Source organism: Aquila chrysaetos, chromosome 2, assembly GCF_900496995.4.
Source record: "Aquila chrysaetos chrysaetos chromosome 2, bAquChr1.4, whole genome shotgun sequence".
Lineage (NCBI taxonomy): Eukaryota > Metazoa > Chordata > Aves > Accipitriformes > Accipitridae > Aquila > Aquila chrysaetos.
Genome location: NC_044005.1, coordinates 71,638,493 through 71,658,237, shown reverse-complemented (window position 1 = coordinate 71,658,237; position 19,745 = coordinate 71,638,493). Strand labels below are relative to the sequence as shown.

Genomic DNA, 19,745 nt, shown 5'->3' with positions numbered 1-19,745 from the left:
CACGCACAGAAGCCTTTATTTTACATTCTATTATTAAAACAAGAGGTTTAAAAAAATAAGGCTACTGAAATGATGTTCACAAATATTGTTATTTTAATACACTTGAGCCCCAACTTATTAAAAAAATTAATAAAGTAATTTTAAAATAATAAATGCTTGCTTCTTAAATTGCAGAGGAAGTCACTACATTAAACCAAAGGAAGTCAACATGTTGTTATCTGTGGTTTTTTTAAAAACATTCCTCAGCTGTCCATCCCTCCCCTCCTTGAGGTCTTCATCCTTTTGCTGTAGGCCATGCCCGGGACACCATCACGCACAGCTCAATTAAGTGTTAGCTTATACCATAAATGCACGCAGCTTTGACTTCATACACCACGTTGTTAATTGTGAGAGCTGACATGCAAGAATATTCTCACTTCTGATATGCCAATTGTTCATCCTCCTACCACAGAACTCCAAAGTTGGAATTCTAAATAAATGGAGATTAAGCTACACACGTGCCTGCGTATTTTCCTAGCTTTAAAAAAGGACAAAATATTATCTGTTAGCTGCCAATATATTTCATCAATTACCAATCAAGGTAAAAAAAACAAACCCAAAGAAAAATTGTTCTTTGGACAATTGTTCTCTTTTTAAAGAGAAAAGAACAAAACAAAATTCCCGATTTACAGTCCTATTAAGAAACAGGTATTTATGCTAGTCTCCTTTGAGTAAATCCACTAATCTCTTTTTTAGACAAATTTTGCTACAGCTTTGTCTGATGATTTTAAATAGCTACCATCACATTACCATCTTCATTACAGAAATTCTGTAGCTGGAGCAAATAATCTCTTAACCTCCACTTCAACGAACTAAGCAGGCTGAAATCTTTAACTTTTCAAGAATCGGACATGTTCAATTGTAACTGCTCTTTCTTATATACTGCCCAATTTACATAGATGTTTCTTCTATGTTCTAGACACACTACTACAGGAACAGTCACATCTGTGTTAACAACTAGGCCATCTCACCTCTCTGCTCCCAGCATATATTCTTTTGATTTGACTTTTACAGGAACAAGTCAGCATAGGTAGGAAGTACATCTGAACTATCTACTGAACCAGAAGCAATAGGTCTAAGAGATATGTAATAAAAACTCGCTGAATTTCAAAGTACTAAAGAAATGAAGCAGCAATTACCTCCGAGAGCGATGCATCAACCTTGGAAGGCACTTTCAGATCCAGCCATGGCTGATAGTTCTCCAGAAGCAAAGTAGGCCTGTAGGAGAGCATGGAAAAGTTGATGTAACAATATTTAATTGAACACTTCCTACTGCTATGTGCAAAAGGTAAGAAATACTAAGCTTACCGGTGCCACGTATTTAATTTACCTGTGCCTCTTGCATTTGACCTTGCCACATACAGCACAACTGTGACCGTGGGGAAATAGCTCCGGCAATTCTAACTGCTAAGAGAAGATTTTTGAACAAATTTATATTCTTCAAAATGATGACCCTCTTAATATAATGATACATTCACAAATTTCCTTTTAGAATATGCAATTGCAGAGAACTGAACAGCATAGAGACAAAATTGTTCTCCCAGCAGGAAAACAAGATAACAAGGCATGGTGTGAGAAACAACTGAACAGAACAGAAAAATCGCTTCCACTAAAACATCTCCAGTCAACTCCCCATACATCAGTTAGTCTACTAACAGGCCAGCTGGTTTCTCCACAAAACCTGCTTTACTCATAGCCTTGGACTATTGCAACTATAACGTTTTCAGTCCAATGAAATTCTACGTTAAACCATTTTAAGTTAGAAAACGGCAATTTCGTTTGGGAATGTGTTTTTTCTTTGAAATGCATCACCACTTAAAGAAGTTCAACTGCAATCAGCAAAGAAGACTTAGCGCCGCCTTGCCAAAGGAAGAGCGTCTTTAGAAAAGAAAAAGCCTCAATAAAAGAGAATACAACTACACAATATCTCAACAGCTTGCTACTCAAATGCCAAAAGCGAAAAATGAGTGAAGCAGAAAATAACACCTGTGAATGCTCCCAACAACGGGTTTTACAGCCACACGTGGATTTGACAGGACTACGCAGAAACGTATGAAGAATCCAAAGTCTTAATCATTGTACATTTGCTACAAAACATTTATCAGTTGGCGGACGTGAGCTGCGCGGACGTGTAGTGCTGTTGAGAGCAGCTAGAATTACACAAGAATCGCTACCCGGCATAAATTCTTACCAAGTCTAAAGAAAGCGCAAGAACGTTAACAGACGTGTTTACCTTGGGCTTGTATTTTATTGTAAAAAGAATATTGGGCAAGAGGGAATCCGGCCCCAGCGAGCAGTAGAAGGTGACGACGCCGGCCACAAACGACCAGAAGATCATTAAAACGTGCAGATACCTTTAGATAAATAGAGAGGACGGGAAGATTACTGCGCGACAAGGTACCAGCGCTCACGCCGGGCCGGGCCGGGCCCGCCCCAGCCCCAGCCCCAGCCCCAGCCCTCCGGACCGGGCCCCCTTACCGGTTGAGGAGGAGGGTGGCGGCTCCCAGCCCCAGGAGGAGGCAGCAGAAGAGCGGGTACTGCCGGCAGGTCTCCCGCAGCACCTCGGCACCCCGCGCCCGCTGCCGCAGCCGCTGCCCGGCCGCCCGCAGCCAGCCCATGGCCGGCATAGCCAGCCGGGGGCCGGGGACGCGGGGCCGGGCCGGGCCGCGCCGCTTCCGCTCCCGGCGGGCACGTGACCGGCGGCCCCGTGACCGGCGTCGTCAGGCGGGCCGGGGGCCGGGCGCCATGTTGTTGGCGGGGGGCAGCCCGACGTGGCGGCGGCGGCGGGAGGTGGGTGAGGCGGCCCCGGCCCCGCGGGCCGAGAGCGCGGTGAGGCTGCCGGGCCGGGCGCTCCCGCCCGTCCTCACGCCCCCCCCCCGCCCCCGACACACACACCCCCACCACCCGGCGCCGCAGCTCGGGGGAAGGGCGGGCGTCGCGCTCCGGCCGTGCGCGGCTATAGCGCTGAGGCGGCCGGGCCGGAGCGGGGCGGCGGGGCCGGGCGGGCCGCGGCGAGCCTCGGCCTCGCTGGAGCCGGAGCGCCCCGAGAGTTGCGGGAGCCTCGGCCTTTGCTGCCTGCCGGGGGGGTGGTGGGGAGGGGAGGGGAACGGGCGGGCCCGGCGGCGAGAAGCGGCGGCAGGGCCGGCCGCGGCTTGCGCTTCGCCGACGGGAGCGGGGGAGCGGAGGAGGACGGGGGGCCCAGGCCGGGTCGGATGCGGGGGAAGAAGCTCCCGGAGAGATCCTCCCGGCGGCAGCCCTCCGCTGACGCGGCCGGGTGGCATTTCCAGCTCTGCTGCGTAACATAGCGTGCTAAGCCCTGTAAATAGAAGATCTCTGATGACAGAAAGCTTACCTAGTTATAAATACTTACGTTCTGGACAACTGGGGCTTCCCAGCGCCCAGCAGCCAGAAACTGCTACATCTGATTAAATGCTCTATACTTAGGTAATGACTGAACGAAATCATTTAGTGACTGGGACACTAAAACCATGTAAACACCTCTCAAAACTTCGTAGTTGCTTGTAAAGGAAAGGAACAGGGTAGGAAGTGTAACACACCCCTCGTTAACATCAGTAAGCGTACAAGGTTAAGACATTGCCAGTACACCAATTCCAGAATGTAGTTTTTTTGCTCGTGAGAACAACTTAAAGCCAACTTCAGAGGAATAACTGCCTTTAGCTACAGCACAAGTCACAAGCTTTCAACTTGCTTGAATGCTTTCAGCAACTCTGTACTCAGGAAGCCCAAAGTTATATGACACTACTGGTTATGGGAAGATTAGTTCAATGGACAAAATAAAAGCACTTAAACAACTTATGGGAAATCTTACTGACAGAGGGGCTTCAGAGTTGCAAATATGAAGACGACCTGCTCAGGGAGAAGAGCCTGCTTTTATTTTTGAGTTGATTTGAGAAGTTGCTGTTGCCTTCCTTGTTCACTTGCAATAGCCCCACACAGGCGTATTTGGGCAAAGGGTACGTGAGTGCATATGAAATACTTCTGTTCGCAAGAGCTGTGCTTACAAATCTTCAGTGAAAACCCCACAACACCACTGCTAAGGAAAAGTCAGTATTTGGAAGGTGAGTCAATATCTAGAAATCAAAAACTGAAAATAGCTTTCAGAATCTTTGCTCAGATGTTTTGTCATTTTATGCAACACTTCCCTTGACCTCTAGAGCAGGTGAAATGCTGCAGTTTGACTTCAGTATGTTGACCTTTCTCAGAGAGCTTGGCAAAAGCCCAGGGTCAGCTTGAATTTCTTTAAGAGCGTCTGCACAGCGTTATTTCACATCGGTCCACGTGCTTTCTATTAGAAAGAAACCAAACAAATAGGGTGCATACACACAGCAAATCTCCATGCAGTCTATTCAGAGGATTTTAATTTTCTTCAGAAGATGCTTTTTTTTGCTACCTGCTTACTTTGTCCTCAGCTTTACTGCTTGTGATTTTTAGTCATTTATTTTGCAATGTTTTTAATACGGAATAACTTTTAAAAATCTGTAATTCTTAAAACATTTCATAAAGATGTCACAGCATCACGTATCTAACACAGGAAGTGACTTGCACAGCAAACCAGCAGGAACAGAAGTCAAACTTCTGCTTCCATTTGTGTTCTCTACTCTGGGTAAAGTTTCTTTCATTTGTAGCTTCATTGTTCAGGGTTATGTTTATTTAGTGTAAAATTGCCACATTCACATTTGGCACTAATTGTACCTTATCATCTGAGAAGCTGTGTGATTTCCTTCAATTCACAGAAGTGTCTGCTGGGCAGACACTACAACAACCTGCTTCATCCCATCCTGCTCTGCTGGAGGTAGCAGCAGTGTTAGCATTGCCCGTCACCTAACCCGCGGCCCTATGACTCCTCAGATTGTTCTGCTTATACTGAAAGACATAGCTGAGGCTTGTTTTCCAACAAAATAAAGTATGGAGGAAGAAGAGTGAAATATTGACAACACCAAGCTTTTCAAAATTCTCTTGGGTTAATGTGAGAAATAAGAACTTTATCCATTCCCCAACAACAGAGCAAGTATTTCTCTCTTCACCTAACTGGAGAACTGAAAGGGAAAACATGCATCTGGAGGTGGGCTCTGAAGCAATGTGGCCAGGACTGGGTTATTCTGGAAAGCTATATTTTATTTTAACACTGAAAATGTAAAAGGATCTTTCACTTATCATACAAGTCGTCTTATGGAGTGAGTTCTCCATACTATTTTTTTTAAGTAGCAACAGAACATTGCATATTCTAGCATTGAAAAAATAACATTGGTGTAGATTTTCAACATAAATTAAAACACAAAGCTAAATTTGTTGGCTGACTAATATCAGTTATAAGGCTGAGACTCTATTTACCAAAGTGCTTTTTTTTCTTTAGCTTAAAAAAAACTTGTTTTAATAAACCAGGCAGTGCACCATAATACACAGATTCTCACCAGCTGATTGCATTTAATTTACTCTGCAAGTCTGCTTTTGCTCTTTTCAAGGCATTATAATTTATCTTTTTCAAAGATACAGTTGTCCAAGCTAACTTACATAATGTAATCCTTCATATTTACCCAATGAGGAATTAATTTTCCTTTATAAATTATTCCCCACAAGTCCCTGATCATTTTTGTGTGCCCTTTCCAGAAGTTTAAACAGAAGGCTTCGTATTAACCTTTAACTTCAACCATTTGCAGAAACCTTTAGAGAACATTGATTTTAAATATTTAGCAAATAGTTAAGCTTAAATAAAAAAGGGAAACTGAAGTTGGTGACTCAGATCCCAAGAAAATTAAGCATTAGCAGGCACTTCAGACTTGACTTTTAAGTTCAGAACTTAAAAGGGCATCCATCAACAGTTACTGGTTTCAGTCTGTGAGATAATTCAGTTGTATGCAAAAACCACAAGGTGAAAATTGACATTTAGTAGGGTTTCTTGGCCTTACTGTATTAAAGGAACACTGAAACTTCAGAGGAGAGTAGAGACCAACTGATACACATTTCTGGTTTGGTTTGGGTAGGAGGATAATAATTAGCATTTAGGTAAACAAAATTAGCTTTACTGGTACAAATAGTCACATTCATTTGTTAATGAGTTAATAAACTGCTAACAGATTATGGCATTCCAGACCAAATCCCACACAAGTTGTCTTCTAGAAGAATGGGGGAGCTCAGCTGCTCCAGAACAGCAAGAAGCAAAATGGCAGGCAGAAGGGAGAAATTATTTAAAAAAAGACAGGCAACATACTTCTCAAAAGATCACTGGTCTCCACAATTGCAGGGGGATGAATTGCCAACTGATATTACACAGCCTTAAAAATTTTGTTTCTTTAGAAACAGATTCAGCAGGCAACTGAAGTTGAAGGGGAAGGGCTAAGGTGTTTCAATTTTAACAGGCCACCCAAAAATTCATTACTTTTTTTTTTTTTTTTTTTTAAAGAGACTGTAAAATACAATTCAATTACAAGACCTGAAAACACCTACCAGGTTGTGTTTATGACTGAAGTCATGAAGTCAGTGACTGGCACCGGGCAATATAAAGACTTACAGGGGAAGAAAGGCAGGGAGACTGTTCTGGTAAAGAAATTCAAATAGAAGAACCCACTTCAAGTGAGACAGTTTCCAGAGAGTCAGTTTAATATGTCCAACAGGAATGGTGCTGGGCAAACCAGAGGTGCTGAGGAGCACTGAACATGTTAGAATTTCACCAGGACAAGCAAGGTCCATTTAGGAAAATGTACCACTGGGAAGGGGGGGGGGGGGGGGGGGGGTGCAATGTGCTAGAGGCAGTTTTGCCTCAAGGAACTTGTAACTCTCAAGGAGAAAGTAAAAAGGGTCAGAGCAACACTAGTATATATACAGAGCTTTTCTTCAAATTGTTTACATGAAAAGGATTTTTCTGAATACATTCTTCCACAGACTAGATACTGTAGAGAATTTATATTATGTATTAGAGATGAAAATTTGTCCTGTCATAAACTAGTTTATGGGACATTAAAGGAAAAGGATATAGAGCAGAAAGTTGCAAGGTGGGTGTAGAAGATGACTACAGACAATAAGAAATAGAGACCTGCAAAATTAAAACAAAAAACAAAATTAAAACAAACAAAAAAATCCAACAGCAAAAAACACCATTACGGAATATGCATAAAGAGAAGCACTACACCTATACAGAAGACATTGGAAAAATCCTTAAAGAAATTAATATTAGGTTTGTGGCAACATTTGGCAAAGGTATAGTCTATGGAAATTTTGTATTGGCTCACCTGAGCAGAAGATAAGCTCTCTGGATATGCACCTTAATTGAGTATTAAGTGAGGTAGCTGAATTGGTCGGTATGTGCAGAGGAAAGATTTGGAAAACACAATTCCTTCCAAAAACCTAGGCTGATCAGGGAGGAATGGGAGAGGGAAGGTAGCTGGATGTGAAGAATTTGTAACAAGTCTGTGAAAGAGATAAGGAGCTGCACCAATGCAAATAGTTAAAACTGCCATAGCACATATTTAAGAGCTCAGTCTAAATGAAAATTAAGCTGTTTACTTACTATGGGGATAAAGAAAACCCTGCCCTGGATACACATTTCATGAAAATAGCTGTGTCAGGTCCTGAAGGGAATTTCCACTGCCCAACTCTGAAGTCAAGGGGGGAAATTTTCAAGTAGGGAGTTTGAGGAGGAACTTGAGCCATGTCCCTTGTTTCAGCTGAATTAAAAAGTGTCAAGAAAATCCTTGTAAGATGACATGTGTTTCTGTTAAATTATTGCAGTGTTGCAGCACCTATGCCTCATAACTATGATGAGACCTTGAGAATTTAAAGCTAGAGTAAGTTTTTCATCATAGATACTTGATGGATTCGTAGAACAGCTGTATTGGATCAGCAAAGGTTCAGCTAGGTGAGCATCCTGTTTGTGATGATGGCCATCAGGGGATACATACCTAGGAAAAAGTTGTAAAAGCAAGAATATAGTAATACTTCCCCAAAACATTCTTTTACACTGATTTGCAATCTTGGGGTTATCTTGAGAAATAATTTTTTTCCCAAGTTTCAAGTTGCTTTCTGAATAGCCATGAACTTCAACATCCACAAAAATCCGCAGCAAGGAGTTCCACCACTTATTTACGCTTCTGCCAGTGAAGATACAGCTCTCCAAACATTCATGTGTTTCATTTAGTATTTTGTAAGACAGTGAAAAATCATTCCCTACTCAGCACATTTGCTGCTTATTTTATCAAAACACGCTGGCCACCTGAACAAACCATCTTTTCCAAAATTAAGATTCCTGCTCCAGTGAATTGTTCTTCACATGAGAGCACTTTTGAACCCTTTATGATCTTTGTTGTTCTCCCTATCCTTTTCCAATTTTATCATCTCCTCTGTGTTGTAGTGCTGGAGTAGGGACAGGCTGCAACGGGGGGAAAAAAACTGTTCAACAAAATAGCATTTGAAATTATTTTTATTAGTAGAACTAGTGCCTTCTTAAATTATTCCTTAACTATTTTTTGCCCCACCTCACTGCATTTTAACATTTTAGCCTATGAAGATTTATGATCCGTTTTTCCTCATTTGGGTACAGCTCTAGTTTTTGATGCATTCATTTTTTTCACCTTAGAAGAAAAACAGTGAAAAAAAAAATCCCGACCTGAAGTCTTCACATACTTGGGAAGGTCTAATCAACACACAGAACTTGTCAAAAGTGGGAAAAAGACTAATTGTAACTAAAGGCTGCTGTAGTAAGCCAGCTTGTATCAGAGACAGCTTTCTACTGATACTAACATGTCAACTGGATGTGCTGATAATGACCATGTAAACCCAGACATAGTGATGAGATCTGTGGGGGTTTTTTTGGTGACTGGCAAGCTGGTATCCTGCAGCCCATTGATTTAGCTTCTGTGGATACAGCAGTAAATGCCTTGAGTGTTTTTGTCAGGTCAGAATTCCACAGAGATATTTTTAGTTCAAGCAACCAGTTTCTCCGACAACATGAAGTATGTAAAAGCAGTATAGGGTAAGAGTTAAACAACATTATCATCCTCAAAAAGTTATTTGTGCTTCAGTTAAGTCGTTCATCAAATGCTTTACAGGAATTGTTACCAAACCAATTGTATAACCAGGATATTGTTTTGTTTACCATTTGCTGGCTGAGGGTGTATGGAATCAGTTTGACATTCTCCTCCATTTAAATGATGTACTGCAAAAACTGAGGCATTGTCAGAACATTTAAAGAGAAAATAAAAAGCAATAGGACATAAATGTTATGTTTCCATAGCAAGACTATTGAATGCATGACAAAAGCAAAAAAAATTCTCATTTACGCTAACAGGCAGAATACACAAGATGATACTATGAAAGAGCCTGCACAGAGGGCTGTTCCTCCTCATACATAAGAATGAGTTTTGAGGCTTTTTGAAAACAACTTTTTGAAGCACATGGGCAGCTTGCCTCTATTACTTATTTTCTGGTATAACTGGAACATACAAGCTCCATGGTAAAGTTCCGCTACAAGAGGAATATCACAGTTTTAATGAGAGAATTTAAGAAGTGGGGCTTAGTACCAAGCTCTGCAAGGCCAGGCTTCTTTACCTAGCTGATCAATGCTATCATTATCAGACAGCTGTGCAAGTTCCTGAAACCTTTTCCCCACCCTGAAGTGCTGGCAGATTTAATACAAAAGTGATCTATTATTATATACCACTTCACCCCTAGCACTTGCATTAATGGTGCTTCTGTAGAAGCAGACAACCCCTCCGTGGGCCTATGAGCAGACATACCTTGGCAGCACAGAAAGCCACAGTCTCTCTTCCGGAGCAGCGAAGAACAGTTACTTGTGATTCCTCCAGATGTTCTGCAAATGCAGTTCCTGGTTACGGTGCACACTTGCCACTTGAACAGTGGTTTTCCCTAAAGTCCCCTTTGGGGAGGGTGGGTGCATGCTTAGGCAGGTGATAGGACTTTGAGCTGTTTGGAAAAGGCACAAATTGTGAAATCAAGAAACAACAACTATTTGGGAAGACTTAGTTTTCTGCAAAACTCCATTACTTAAAGTTTTGCTTTGCTTTTAGTTTTCTGTTTTAAGTAACTAGTGTCCTAGCTAGGAAAGGCACTGGAGCTAGTAAGGTCTGATATTGTATGGGGGACTATTATTAACATTCAGTATTATTCTAAAGCTTCCTACATCAGTTTCTGATTTGTGACTGACTGACTTGCTACTGTATAAGCTACCTGGCTCATCTTTGTTGTTCTACGGAAGTATAAGAGAAATGGTTTAAAATGCTAGGCATGAAGTTTTTCCTCTTTCACAGATACATACATGGTTTTAAGTATATATTAATAAAGGGGCATTTTAATATGAAAATCAGCTTACCATATTTCATATCAAACTGTAAGTAATAACATTTTCTTCCCTTTAAGGAGCTCCGAGTCCTCCAGTCTCATCTCAAGTTTGGGGTATTCTCTGTAGGTCCAGTTTGTACTGTTTCCCATCCCCGTCCCCTGGCATTACAGGTGAAGATTAAGGTCTCTGGGATTTCAGTTTAAGACAGCTCGTAACACATCACACACAACTGGGAAGCCTCAGACAGGCCTCAAGTTGGGGTCAGTACAGTTCAGATGCAAGAGGGAAGAATTTTGGGGTTTTTTTTTCCTTGAGAAAGTAGATCTTGCTTCAGAAGATATCAAAATGGACAAAGGATTCTCCAAGATCATCCAGGTTCCTAGAGGCTCATGTATGAGTCTCATAACCATTATTTATCTAGGACAAGTAGCAAGTTCTCCACTGATGACCATTCAGCTTGGATATGGTAAACTGTAGATCAAGTACTAACCTATGACCATACTGTGGTGCACTGTCTACATCCAATGTGTTTCTGGGATATATTATGGTCAGGAAACTTGGAATACCAGTCTCGATTCTGAAAAGCCCATGTATCTGGTGTTCTGGACCACAATGGTGGGGACCAATGCCCAGCTGTGCTCCCCTCTCCATCTTCCCCTTCAGTTGTTTGTTAGGTCTGGAGAAGTCAAGCTACCTATAGACTCTCTTCTTCCCTGAAGCCCAAGGGCAATAGTTAAAGCCAGCAAAAGAAAGCAACAAAATTGAAATAATGGATTATCTAGAGGACCTGTTTTGGCAGTGAGGAGACATGGAGTTAGTGCATTTAGTCCAAGGTGTCTTAGTTCAAAGCTGCTCACCTGAGTTTCACCAAGAACTTAGAACATGCACCGATCTCCATTGGATGCTCACTTCACATTACTTCTACAGTCAGGAACGTTCCCATCTCCCATTGAGTCTTCGGAGATGCTGCTCACCATGCTCACCTGCAGAGAAAATGACAACTTTTCCCCACTGAAAGGTGTCTATAAAAACAATGGTTCTGTAGCTCCTGAGTGCTGATGAACAAGATACAAAGCCTTACCTATACTCGATCCTCTTTTAACTCAGTAAGGAGATACCATCCTGACAAAATAAAATTTGGCAAGTGTATTCTACCTTACCACATTCCTTCTTCAGCCTTCTCCTACCTTATGATCTGATACAGGCTTTTGCATTTGACAGCCTTAGAATAAAATGCCTTTTTTTTCATTAAGGAAGTCCATTTTCTCATATTAAGACATGTAAACTGTAGCCTAGACTTGAGGAAACTGAACATCTTCAGACAAAATTCAGCAACCTTCATACTGGCTCTTAACTCTTTCTTATCTCTTGAGGTCCCAGACGTCTATTTCCAAGCACATACTGTTCATTTTAAGTACCTTCATTTCTGAGCACATGAAGACCACCTCCAGTGTAGAATACACCTATTTGGGCTACCTGCACCACCAGGCCTTTAGTGAAAAGTCCTGGCCTACTCCCAGGAAATGATCAGGCACTTCCCTCTCTCAGGATGCTGGGCTTGGATTGCATGCTTTTCCAGAAAAAAAAAAATGCAACTCTGTACAAGAACCTGGTGTACTCAGGCCCATCCTGAATTTGAAATCTGCAAAGGGGCTGCTGAGTTGTTATTGATTCACCCCAGCTTTACAAGTGGAACACCTGTTCTCACTTTGTCCCCTGCATTAAGAGACACTCAAATCAAGACTTTACATGCAGCTTTGCTATGAACACCGCATTCCTATTAAAAACAGTTTTTCTCAGTTACCCTACTTTTGTCCACCCTTTAAGGGATTAAGGGCAGTGAGTGGCAAACATGTTATACCAGTAAGAGATGGAAGAACTCCTCACCTATACTGAAAAAAGGTCCATCTTTGGAACATGTGTATCAGATATTCAAGACGGGCTCTTGCTTCCCTGGAGCTGAGACTATTAGTTCATCACTTCAAAACAGCATATTTACCAACAGCACCTCTACAGTGTCACTCACCCCTCAAAACAGGACATTTGAAATGGCAGCATTAGGTATAGTAACAGGGGTTTTTTTCACCATTTTTATATTTTGCTGTTTTCAAAACTTCCTCCCTTACAGAGATACTTCCAATTTTCTTCTGAAATTTCTACCAAGATAAAGCAGCCCAGATGATTATGACAGCCAGGACAGGATCTTCTTACCTTTTGACATGTAATCCAAGGACCCTGTGTCTGCTTTCGACCTGATGTTTGAATCTGGACAAGATCCATCACCTGACATTCCCTTCACATCGCGCTGTGGCTGCTAGATGGTGCCTGGCTTAGAGTGTACCTACCTTTCACAGGAAAAGGATAGACTGATTAATAGCAGGAAAGATCCTACAAAGCTAACACAGCTAAATGAAGTTGTTCTATGCTGTGGTTTGCCAGGTTGTTTCCCTGGCTATTTTGCCTTTAACCCTAGACTACAAACTTGCCAGTAGTGTAGTTCAGGCACATTCAGTGGCCGTCTTGTGCCCACAGGTAGATGATTTCTTTTCCCAACCGTTCCATAACCTTACGTTTTCTCAGGGAGAAAACAAGCATATGCTTTGTTAAGAGCTTTCCCAAGTGGGGAGTGTTTGTGATTCTATCACTCCTAGGTCAACCTTTTAAATACAAGACAGATACACTCCTTTGTATTCCTCTGAGGAGGAACTCCCCTGGTTGTCATCACTGCTTTAGAAAAAAACAAGGTATTTACAGAAGACCCTGTAAGTTCCCCTTTTCATAGGGAGAGACACTTTTTGCCCTTCAAGATGTCCACATCAAGACATGTCTGTTCTTTTTTAAACTGTTAAACACAATTTTAGTTTGTGAAACCTGAGTTCTCTCTACATCATTTTTAACATGTGATCGAGAGGCAGAAGTTCCAAGATTATCACATTCATCTCACTTGCCCCAGATCTAAGAATTCAACACCTACCAGCTATTTAACCTGAATGCCCTTAGAAAGTGTTGCATATTCAAGTCCTCTCCTAAACACCTTTCGCTGACAGGGGAGGGGAGGGATGTTGCATTCGTTTTTTTCCAATATATGCATTTTTGCTAGATACAGGGATTCCAAGATAGATTGAGTATCTGTTTAATAGCAGGGCCTTTCTTCACAGAGTCAAAAAATTACCATGATTCTAAAATACATGCCTTGATTACTGGGCTCTAACTACACCCAGCCATCTGATCTTAAAACCATAATTGCCAAGATAATGCATCCTTGTATCTTTAAACTGCATGCAGAATTTGAAGCTTACATGTTTTCATCTTCATGTATTAAACTAGAAAAAGGTTGCTTCAAAAGGACTTAGAAATTTAAGAGATGCTTGAAACACATTATGCATGACTGTCTCTTGTTCCTCCAGAGACTACAAAAATCAGAGTGGATCATCATCTACCTGCCGCTGTACTGGAGTTACTGTCCTAGTTGCTCTTTACTAACTCTGCAGTAAAACTACACAAGCATTTCAGCATACTTCAGTACCAAATAGTCTGCTTCAGCACAGGCCATCATTGAAGGTACTTTGAGCTAACGTTGCCGAGACATGACCACTACCCGATTTACCTCAATGCCATTTGTACCCATGTGGTGAGTACACCTTAACGCACCTCAAAGCGCATTACAAACTCGGCAGCTTCACTTTTCAAAAGCTTAGTCGCCAATGATTTTTTACCATTAACCTGTATATTTCTCCTCGCTCTTTACTCAATGAAAGCAGTACTCTTCAGAAATGTTACATTGAGGGCAATAAACTCTGCAAGTTTAGATACTGCTATTAAGAAAACAAAACTCTCTACTTCCTATTAGAAATCTGTACTGATTTCAACAGTTAACCTAAGAAAAGACCAACTACCTCAAAGAAACAACTATTGGGTCTGAGACTTACTGATCAGTTCATGCCATACCAAGATCATTTTCTTGGACAGAAACATGACCACCTGAATGGCTCAGAACATCAGCAAACCAAACTCTGTATATTTCAGATTAGTATACCATTAAAAAAATGCAAAGTGCCATTTATTACACCATTCCCATTTTAAGATCAATTCTATGCAAAACCAAGTTGCAAACACCACTCACACACACAAGTTACTTTAAATCCAATGGATTTAAGACCTTCCAGATCCTTCTTAATTTTAACTGGAAGATTGATCTCACTGGTGTTAATACCATAATGGGATTTTTTTAAAAGAATTTTCTGAGAGGTTGTGTTAGCATTATGAAAACACAGTGGAGCAAGGCAGCAGAGATTACTCAACTACAAGAATCCAGCTTCCATTGTACTCACTGCTAAAGATTAAAGTCACCTAAAGCTTGTGGTACCTTCAGGACTTCCAGTGAGAAGAGTTACGACACTCCCACACACACACTTTATATTCAAGTCTAGTTTTCCATTAGCACGAAACCTGCAGCATATTTCTTCATTCACAAATTCTGACAGATTTTAACAATGTACATGCTGCGGTTTTCTTCAAAGTAGCTTTTACGCATACCACTAATTCAAAAGCAAGCGTAAACTAACATACTTCTGTAAAAGTGTAGGTAGTATGAATAAAGGACAGTTTCACTAGACTAGTTTGTCAAGTTACATATTGGTCACTTCTTGGTGAAAGTACTACTCACATACGTATCAGTGATTGTCACTGGAGGTTTGTCTTCTGCTAAAAATATCAATTTAAGCATACATACAAAACTCAAAAATCCTGTTGAAAAGTGTGGATTGGAAACAGGTTAGCTTGTTAGAACAACTGTTTGCACTGGAAGAAAAAAGGTTTCATTGCACTATCCAAAGGTAGCCTTTGACCACAATCTGAAACAGGAACAAGTCCTTTGATAGCCACTTCAGCTTTTCCAGATGCAGGGACTAGGTATTTTTATCTGTCATCTCAAATGCTGTATTATTAAAGATTAAAATCACCTTCCAATTGTGATACATCTGCATTATGAAAAGATTTAATTATAATTTATTTTAGGCTAGTTCTCACCAGTGTCTTGTAATACAGAGCTTCATTCTTAAGAATACTGAAACCATACCTTAAGAGAAGCCCTAATTTACTAATGGGTATCTCCAAAATTGCCTTTGTTGAAATTCTCACAGAGGAAGCTTTTTAATCCCAAGTTAGCTATGTTTAGTAATAGTTTTTAAATAACACTACTAGTGACAGAATTAGGTGCATTCTTCATCCCACTAAAGAGAAAAAAAAAAAATCTGAAAAATGTTACTTTAGCTGGCAGAACAACTGGAAATGCTACACTTGGAACCAGGAACTCAGGACCCAATATATTCAGTTCCTGGCTTTCAATGACTGTGTTCATGGAAATTCCCTTTAACTACTATGATTGCTAACCCATCAGTTTAAAAATACATACTGAATTATCTATGAAACATTTTGGAGATTTTTACATCTAAAGTATTTAACATGTAACAGTATCAGATTGCACTCAACAGATTTACATTCAACATTCACTTAGCACTGAAGTGGACACACTAGAATTGAAGAGTTAAACCCCACGACCACCCTAATAACTGCAGATAAGGAGTCAATTGAACAGTCTACCGAAGTTGGATTTTAGGTACTGCAAGTCATTTAAGTACTAGAATGTCTATTTTTACTTACCATTATCTTCTGTGCAGTCAAATGGCATAGGCTATTCTACTGGCTGTGTAGCAGAACTAAGAATGCATTTCATAACTTCCTTAGTGCAAAGAAAATAAGCAGTAAGATTCAATGTCTTTTCTACATGTTAGTGACCAAAACAAGTAACTTTTATTGTCACACTAACTGTGCAAACAGAGATAGTGAACTGTCACCATTAATCAGCCAAATGTATCAGACTAGAGGGAATCCAGATTTCTGACACTGCAAGTTTTACCTAAACAACTGTCAAAAAATAAGTGTTGGCTCTGGAGTAAACACTATGTTTCATGAACATTCAGGAATGAAACAACTCTTGGAACCGAAGCATATCTTGTGATTCAAACTTTAAATATTCAAGCTGTTTTTAATTACCTGTTACCTACATACTATGACTCTGTTTTCTAGACTGTCACAGATACTTCTTTTTTTTTTTTTTTTTAAAAAGCTTTTACCAGGTCCCTGGAAGTCTGACCATCTAAAGAAGCTTTCATGAAGATAGCTTTAAATAATCAACATCACCCAATGTTTCCAGATGAGGTCAGCTGTGCAACATCCACTTGAGAGCCAGCCATTTAAAAATATGTATGTTTGTGGAAAAAAAAAAAAACTAGTAATCAGTTAACATTGGCAAGAAAAAGATATCATTACATGAGACAATCACCCCTCTCTCCAAATTCCAAGTAAACTAACAAGCTAGTCCTAGTGGCACTTTTCAACAAATCTGTCTATTGTAACAGTCAAGGCAAAGGAGCACCAGAGAAAAGTCACTCTTTCATTTTATAACACGAGTAAGTATAATTAAACACTTGCAAAGTGTTGACTAGATGACTATGTGAAAATAGGTGTCCCAGAAAAAGTTTAACATCAGAGCTTCTAGGAAGCTTTATGTTTGTTTGCACTAGGTGGCTGTAAAGTAACAATCATTTATTCCTCCTCCCCCCACTACCCGTACTAAGGATCAAGGAATATTCAGCTCGACTTCCTCTCCTGTTACCACATATCGTTTTTATCTGACAGAGCAAATGACAAAGTACAATCTGGTGTTTCCTCTGCCCAACTAATGCAACTAACTAGCCCCAGCCAAGAGATGTCATGTGCTGGTGCTGGAGTTAATTCAGCAAGACACTCGGCAAAGACAGACTTTTAAGTCTATCACAGCCAGTCATAAAGTTGGGATTCATAAGCTTCAGGCTATGAACACAAAATCAAGCTCCAACTTTACTGATGTCAATTCTCAGAACACTATGTTATAAAGTTTACTGCCTTATTGCCTACTTCCAAAACCTGCTATTCCATTGTAAACAATTAATATTTTCCACTAAGTTTTCACCAATGCAAGTGAGGGAGTAAGAGTCTTAATTTTGTCAAATGTATCAACTTGAACACACTCTTTTCAGAAAATGTTACACGTGTTTATGTCCATGTTGCCTTTCAGTTTTACTTCTTTAAAAAAAAGTCTCCCCTCACTGTTGTATGGAAGCATCAAAATAACCGCTAGGCTGAACAGAAAAGTTAAGCCTCTGAAGAATTATCAAAGGCACAAGGGGAAAAAAAAAGAGTTGCAGCCATATAACATTTCTATCCTGAAATATTCAGTTAGGAATCCTACCTTCAGAGGAGGCTAAGTTTATTTTAAACTGTGTCACACCCCTCACCCCCAACAAGAACAGAATTAGTATTCCTTATTTATGATTTTAAGACAGTAGAGTGGTACAATGCAGAAATTCAGAAACTGGTCTTAATATCTATAACAACAGCCTTCCTCCAACACTAAAAACACAAACTTAAGTTCTGGGTCATAACAAATCTCTTTAAGAACTAAAAAAAAAAAAAAAAAAAAAAGTACAGTTTTATGTCCTGTATGAAACCCTTCAAACAAAAATGAATATTAAAACAAGAGTATAATTTAAAAAGCTGTGTATTGGAGTGTTTATAAACCAGAAGTGTTAAGCAGCAGCAGCAGTTTCCAATTTCTTATTAAATTCAACTAGACTTGAAATTTAGGAACACATTACAAACCAATGCGGAACTATGCTAGCTCATACTCAAACCTTTGCAGGTGTTTCAGTAAAGAAAGCCTCCCATGAGAATAAACAGAGGCAGCATAATACATTAAGTCAACACTTGCCTTCAACATGCCAAAAAGAATGTGTTACATGTCCATTTGTCACCAAAGCACCCAGTAAGAGATGCGTTATTGCTGTAGAACATTTCAAGTTTACCAACACCCAAGTGCAAACAAACTGATGTTGTATATATGCACTTGCCCATTCTCACCAGTATTTCCACTTAATAATGAATGGTTTTTCTTTACACAATCAAATTTAAAGCTTTGAAAATAACAGTTTTTTGATTTTAGTTTTTTTCCACAATATTAATCACCACATGCAATTTAGTTTTCTGATCATTTTGCTAAAAAACTGCACCAATATCAGAACAGTGCAAATCATATTTAATTTTAAAAGTTATAATGGCTTGAGTTCATAATTAGAGGGAACACTGTCAAGATCTCGATATTTTGCTCACTCACCATTGCTTGCATTCCATTAAAAACAAACACTTTCCTGTCAATTTTGCTTTTTTTTTTAAACAGTAGTCCCCCATGCTTTTATCAGAGCTGAAATTAAGGATATGATCCACAATTTCAACAGACATAGTGCCTTAATAGCAATGTTTTTATGCAATTCCATCAACTATTATAATTCCATAAATATATTTCCCCCCCCCCCGCCCCCGACACATTTCCAGACTAAGAACTAGTCACTAGCACTTGTGATCCCACAAGTGTTTTAAGTTTTTCAGCAATGGAGAGATTTCAAGATTAAGAAATCTGAGGACTTCCCCTCTCCTACAGCCCCCAGTGTTTTCATTTTATAGTAAGTTCAAAGTTGGTTTCCACATCTTGACAGTGTTCCTTATAAAACCGTATGACAGTAAAAGTGCCAGTAGGCATGGCAACCTCTTTGAAGGGAGCATTTAAACTCCTTGGCACTGGGAATGCCAGCACCAAGGATTACATTGAAATTCAAAATTATACTTAAGGCTACAATTAGCAAACCCACTTTCCATAAGCCTAATATTCTATCACTAGATTTGAAAATTCAGAAGCTAACGCAACCATATACTTTTATGCTCAAATTTGAGGAAAAAGTTACTTTTCTTTAGCAAGGGCAGTATATGAAACTGTGGTAGCAAATGTTTCTTACGCATTGACTACTCATTTCACCATCATTCTCTTACTTTGTCTTAAAGTTCAAAACTGGCAAGGCACATTTACATATTCCAATGAATACTTGACAATTTTAAATTACACTTCATGTCCCAGCTATCCCAGTAACTGACATACAACATACTAAAATGGTTTATTAAGATAACAAAAAAAAAAAAATCAATTAATGTGAAACATACAGGCTATTGGCAACCACTATTCTAAAAATTATGTAAATACAAGTAAACATACTGAAATGTGTGCGATTCTAAGTTTTTAACCAGAAGATCTCTGTACTAACACACATTTATATTAATGACACATAAAAAAAATAAAAACTTTATTACAAAAATAAGTTACACTCGCCTCCAGCTTACAGTATAAAACAATTTTATTTGCAGGAATGCAAAATGATTGTTTGCCATGAGCATTTTCAACATATGACATGTCTAATTTCGTTAAAATTTGCATTTACTGGGGGAACTGGTGTGTATAAAACCTTAA

At 39.8% G+C, this 19,745-nt stretch overlaps 2 protein-coding genes across 18 annotated transcripts in view; both read right to left on the bottom strand.

Annotated features, from left to right (window-relative positions):
• The window catches only part of SNX14 (sorting nexin 14), a 58,970-nt gene extending 56,265 nt beyond the window's left edge, over positions 1-2,705 (bottom strand). For 2 of the 7 annotated variants that reach the window (XM_030042833.2, XM_030042850.2), the window contains exons 1-4: positions 2,518-2,704; positions 2,273-2,393; positions 1,370-1,443; positions 1,179-1,257 (exon numbers count right to left, since the gene is read on the bottom strand). In XM_030042833.2, coding sequence (XP_029898693.1) covers positions 1,179-1,257; positions 1,370-1,443; positions 2,273-2,393; positions 2,518-2,666 — 423 coding nt within the window. In that variant the 5' untranslated portion in view covers positions 2,667-2,704. Of the gene's footprint in view, positions 1-1,178; positions 1,258-1,369; positions 1,447-2,023; positions 2,040-2,272; positions 2,394-2,517 lie in introns of those variants that run through there. The other 5 variants (XM_030042825.2, XM_030042842.2, XM_041119343.1 and 2 more) reach the window with 4 other exon arrangements.
• Positions 2,706-5,464: 2,759 nt separating this feature from the next.
• The window catches only part of LOC115353445 (synaptotagmin binding cytoplasmic RNA interacting protein), a 39,810-nt gene continuing 25,529 nt past the window's right edge, over positions 5,465-19,745 (bottom strand). For 4 of the 11 annotated variants that reach the window (XM_030042902.2, XM_030042884.2, XM_030042893.2 and 1 more), the window contains exon 12: positions 17,936-19,745. This exon is cut by the window's right edge. The gene's annotated coding sequence lies outside the window, so the exon portion shown is untranslated. Of the gene's footprint in view, positions 11,335-12,562; positions 12,697-16,012; positions 16,092-17,935 lie in introns of those variants that run through there. The other 7 variants (XR_005931129.1, XR_005931132.1, XR_005931130.1 and 4 more) reach the window with 4 other exon arrangements.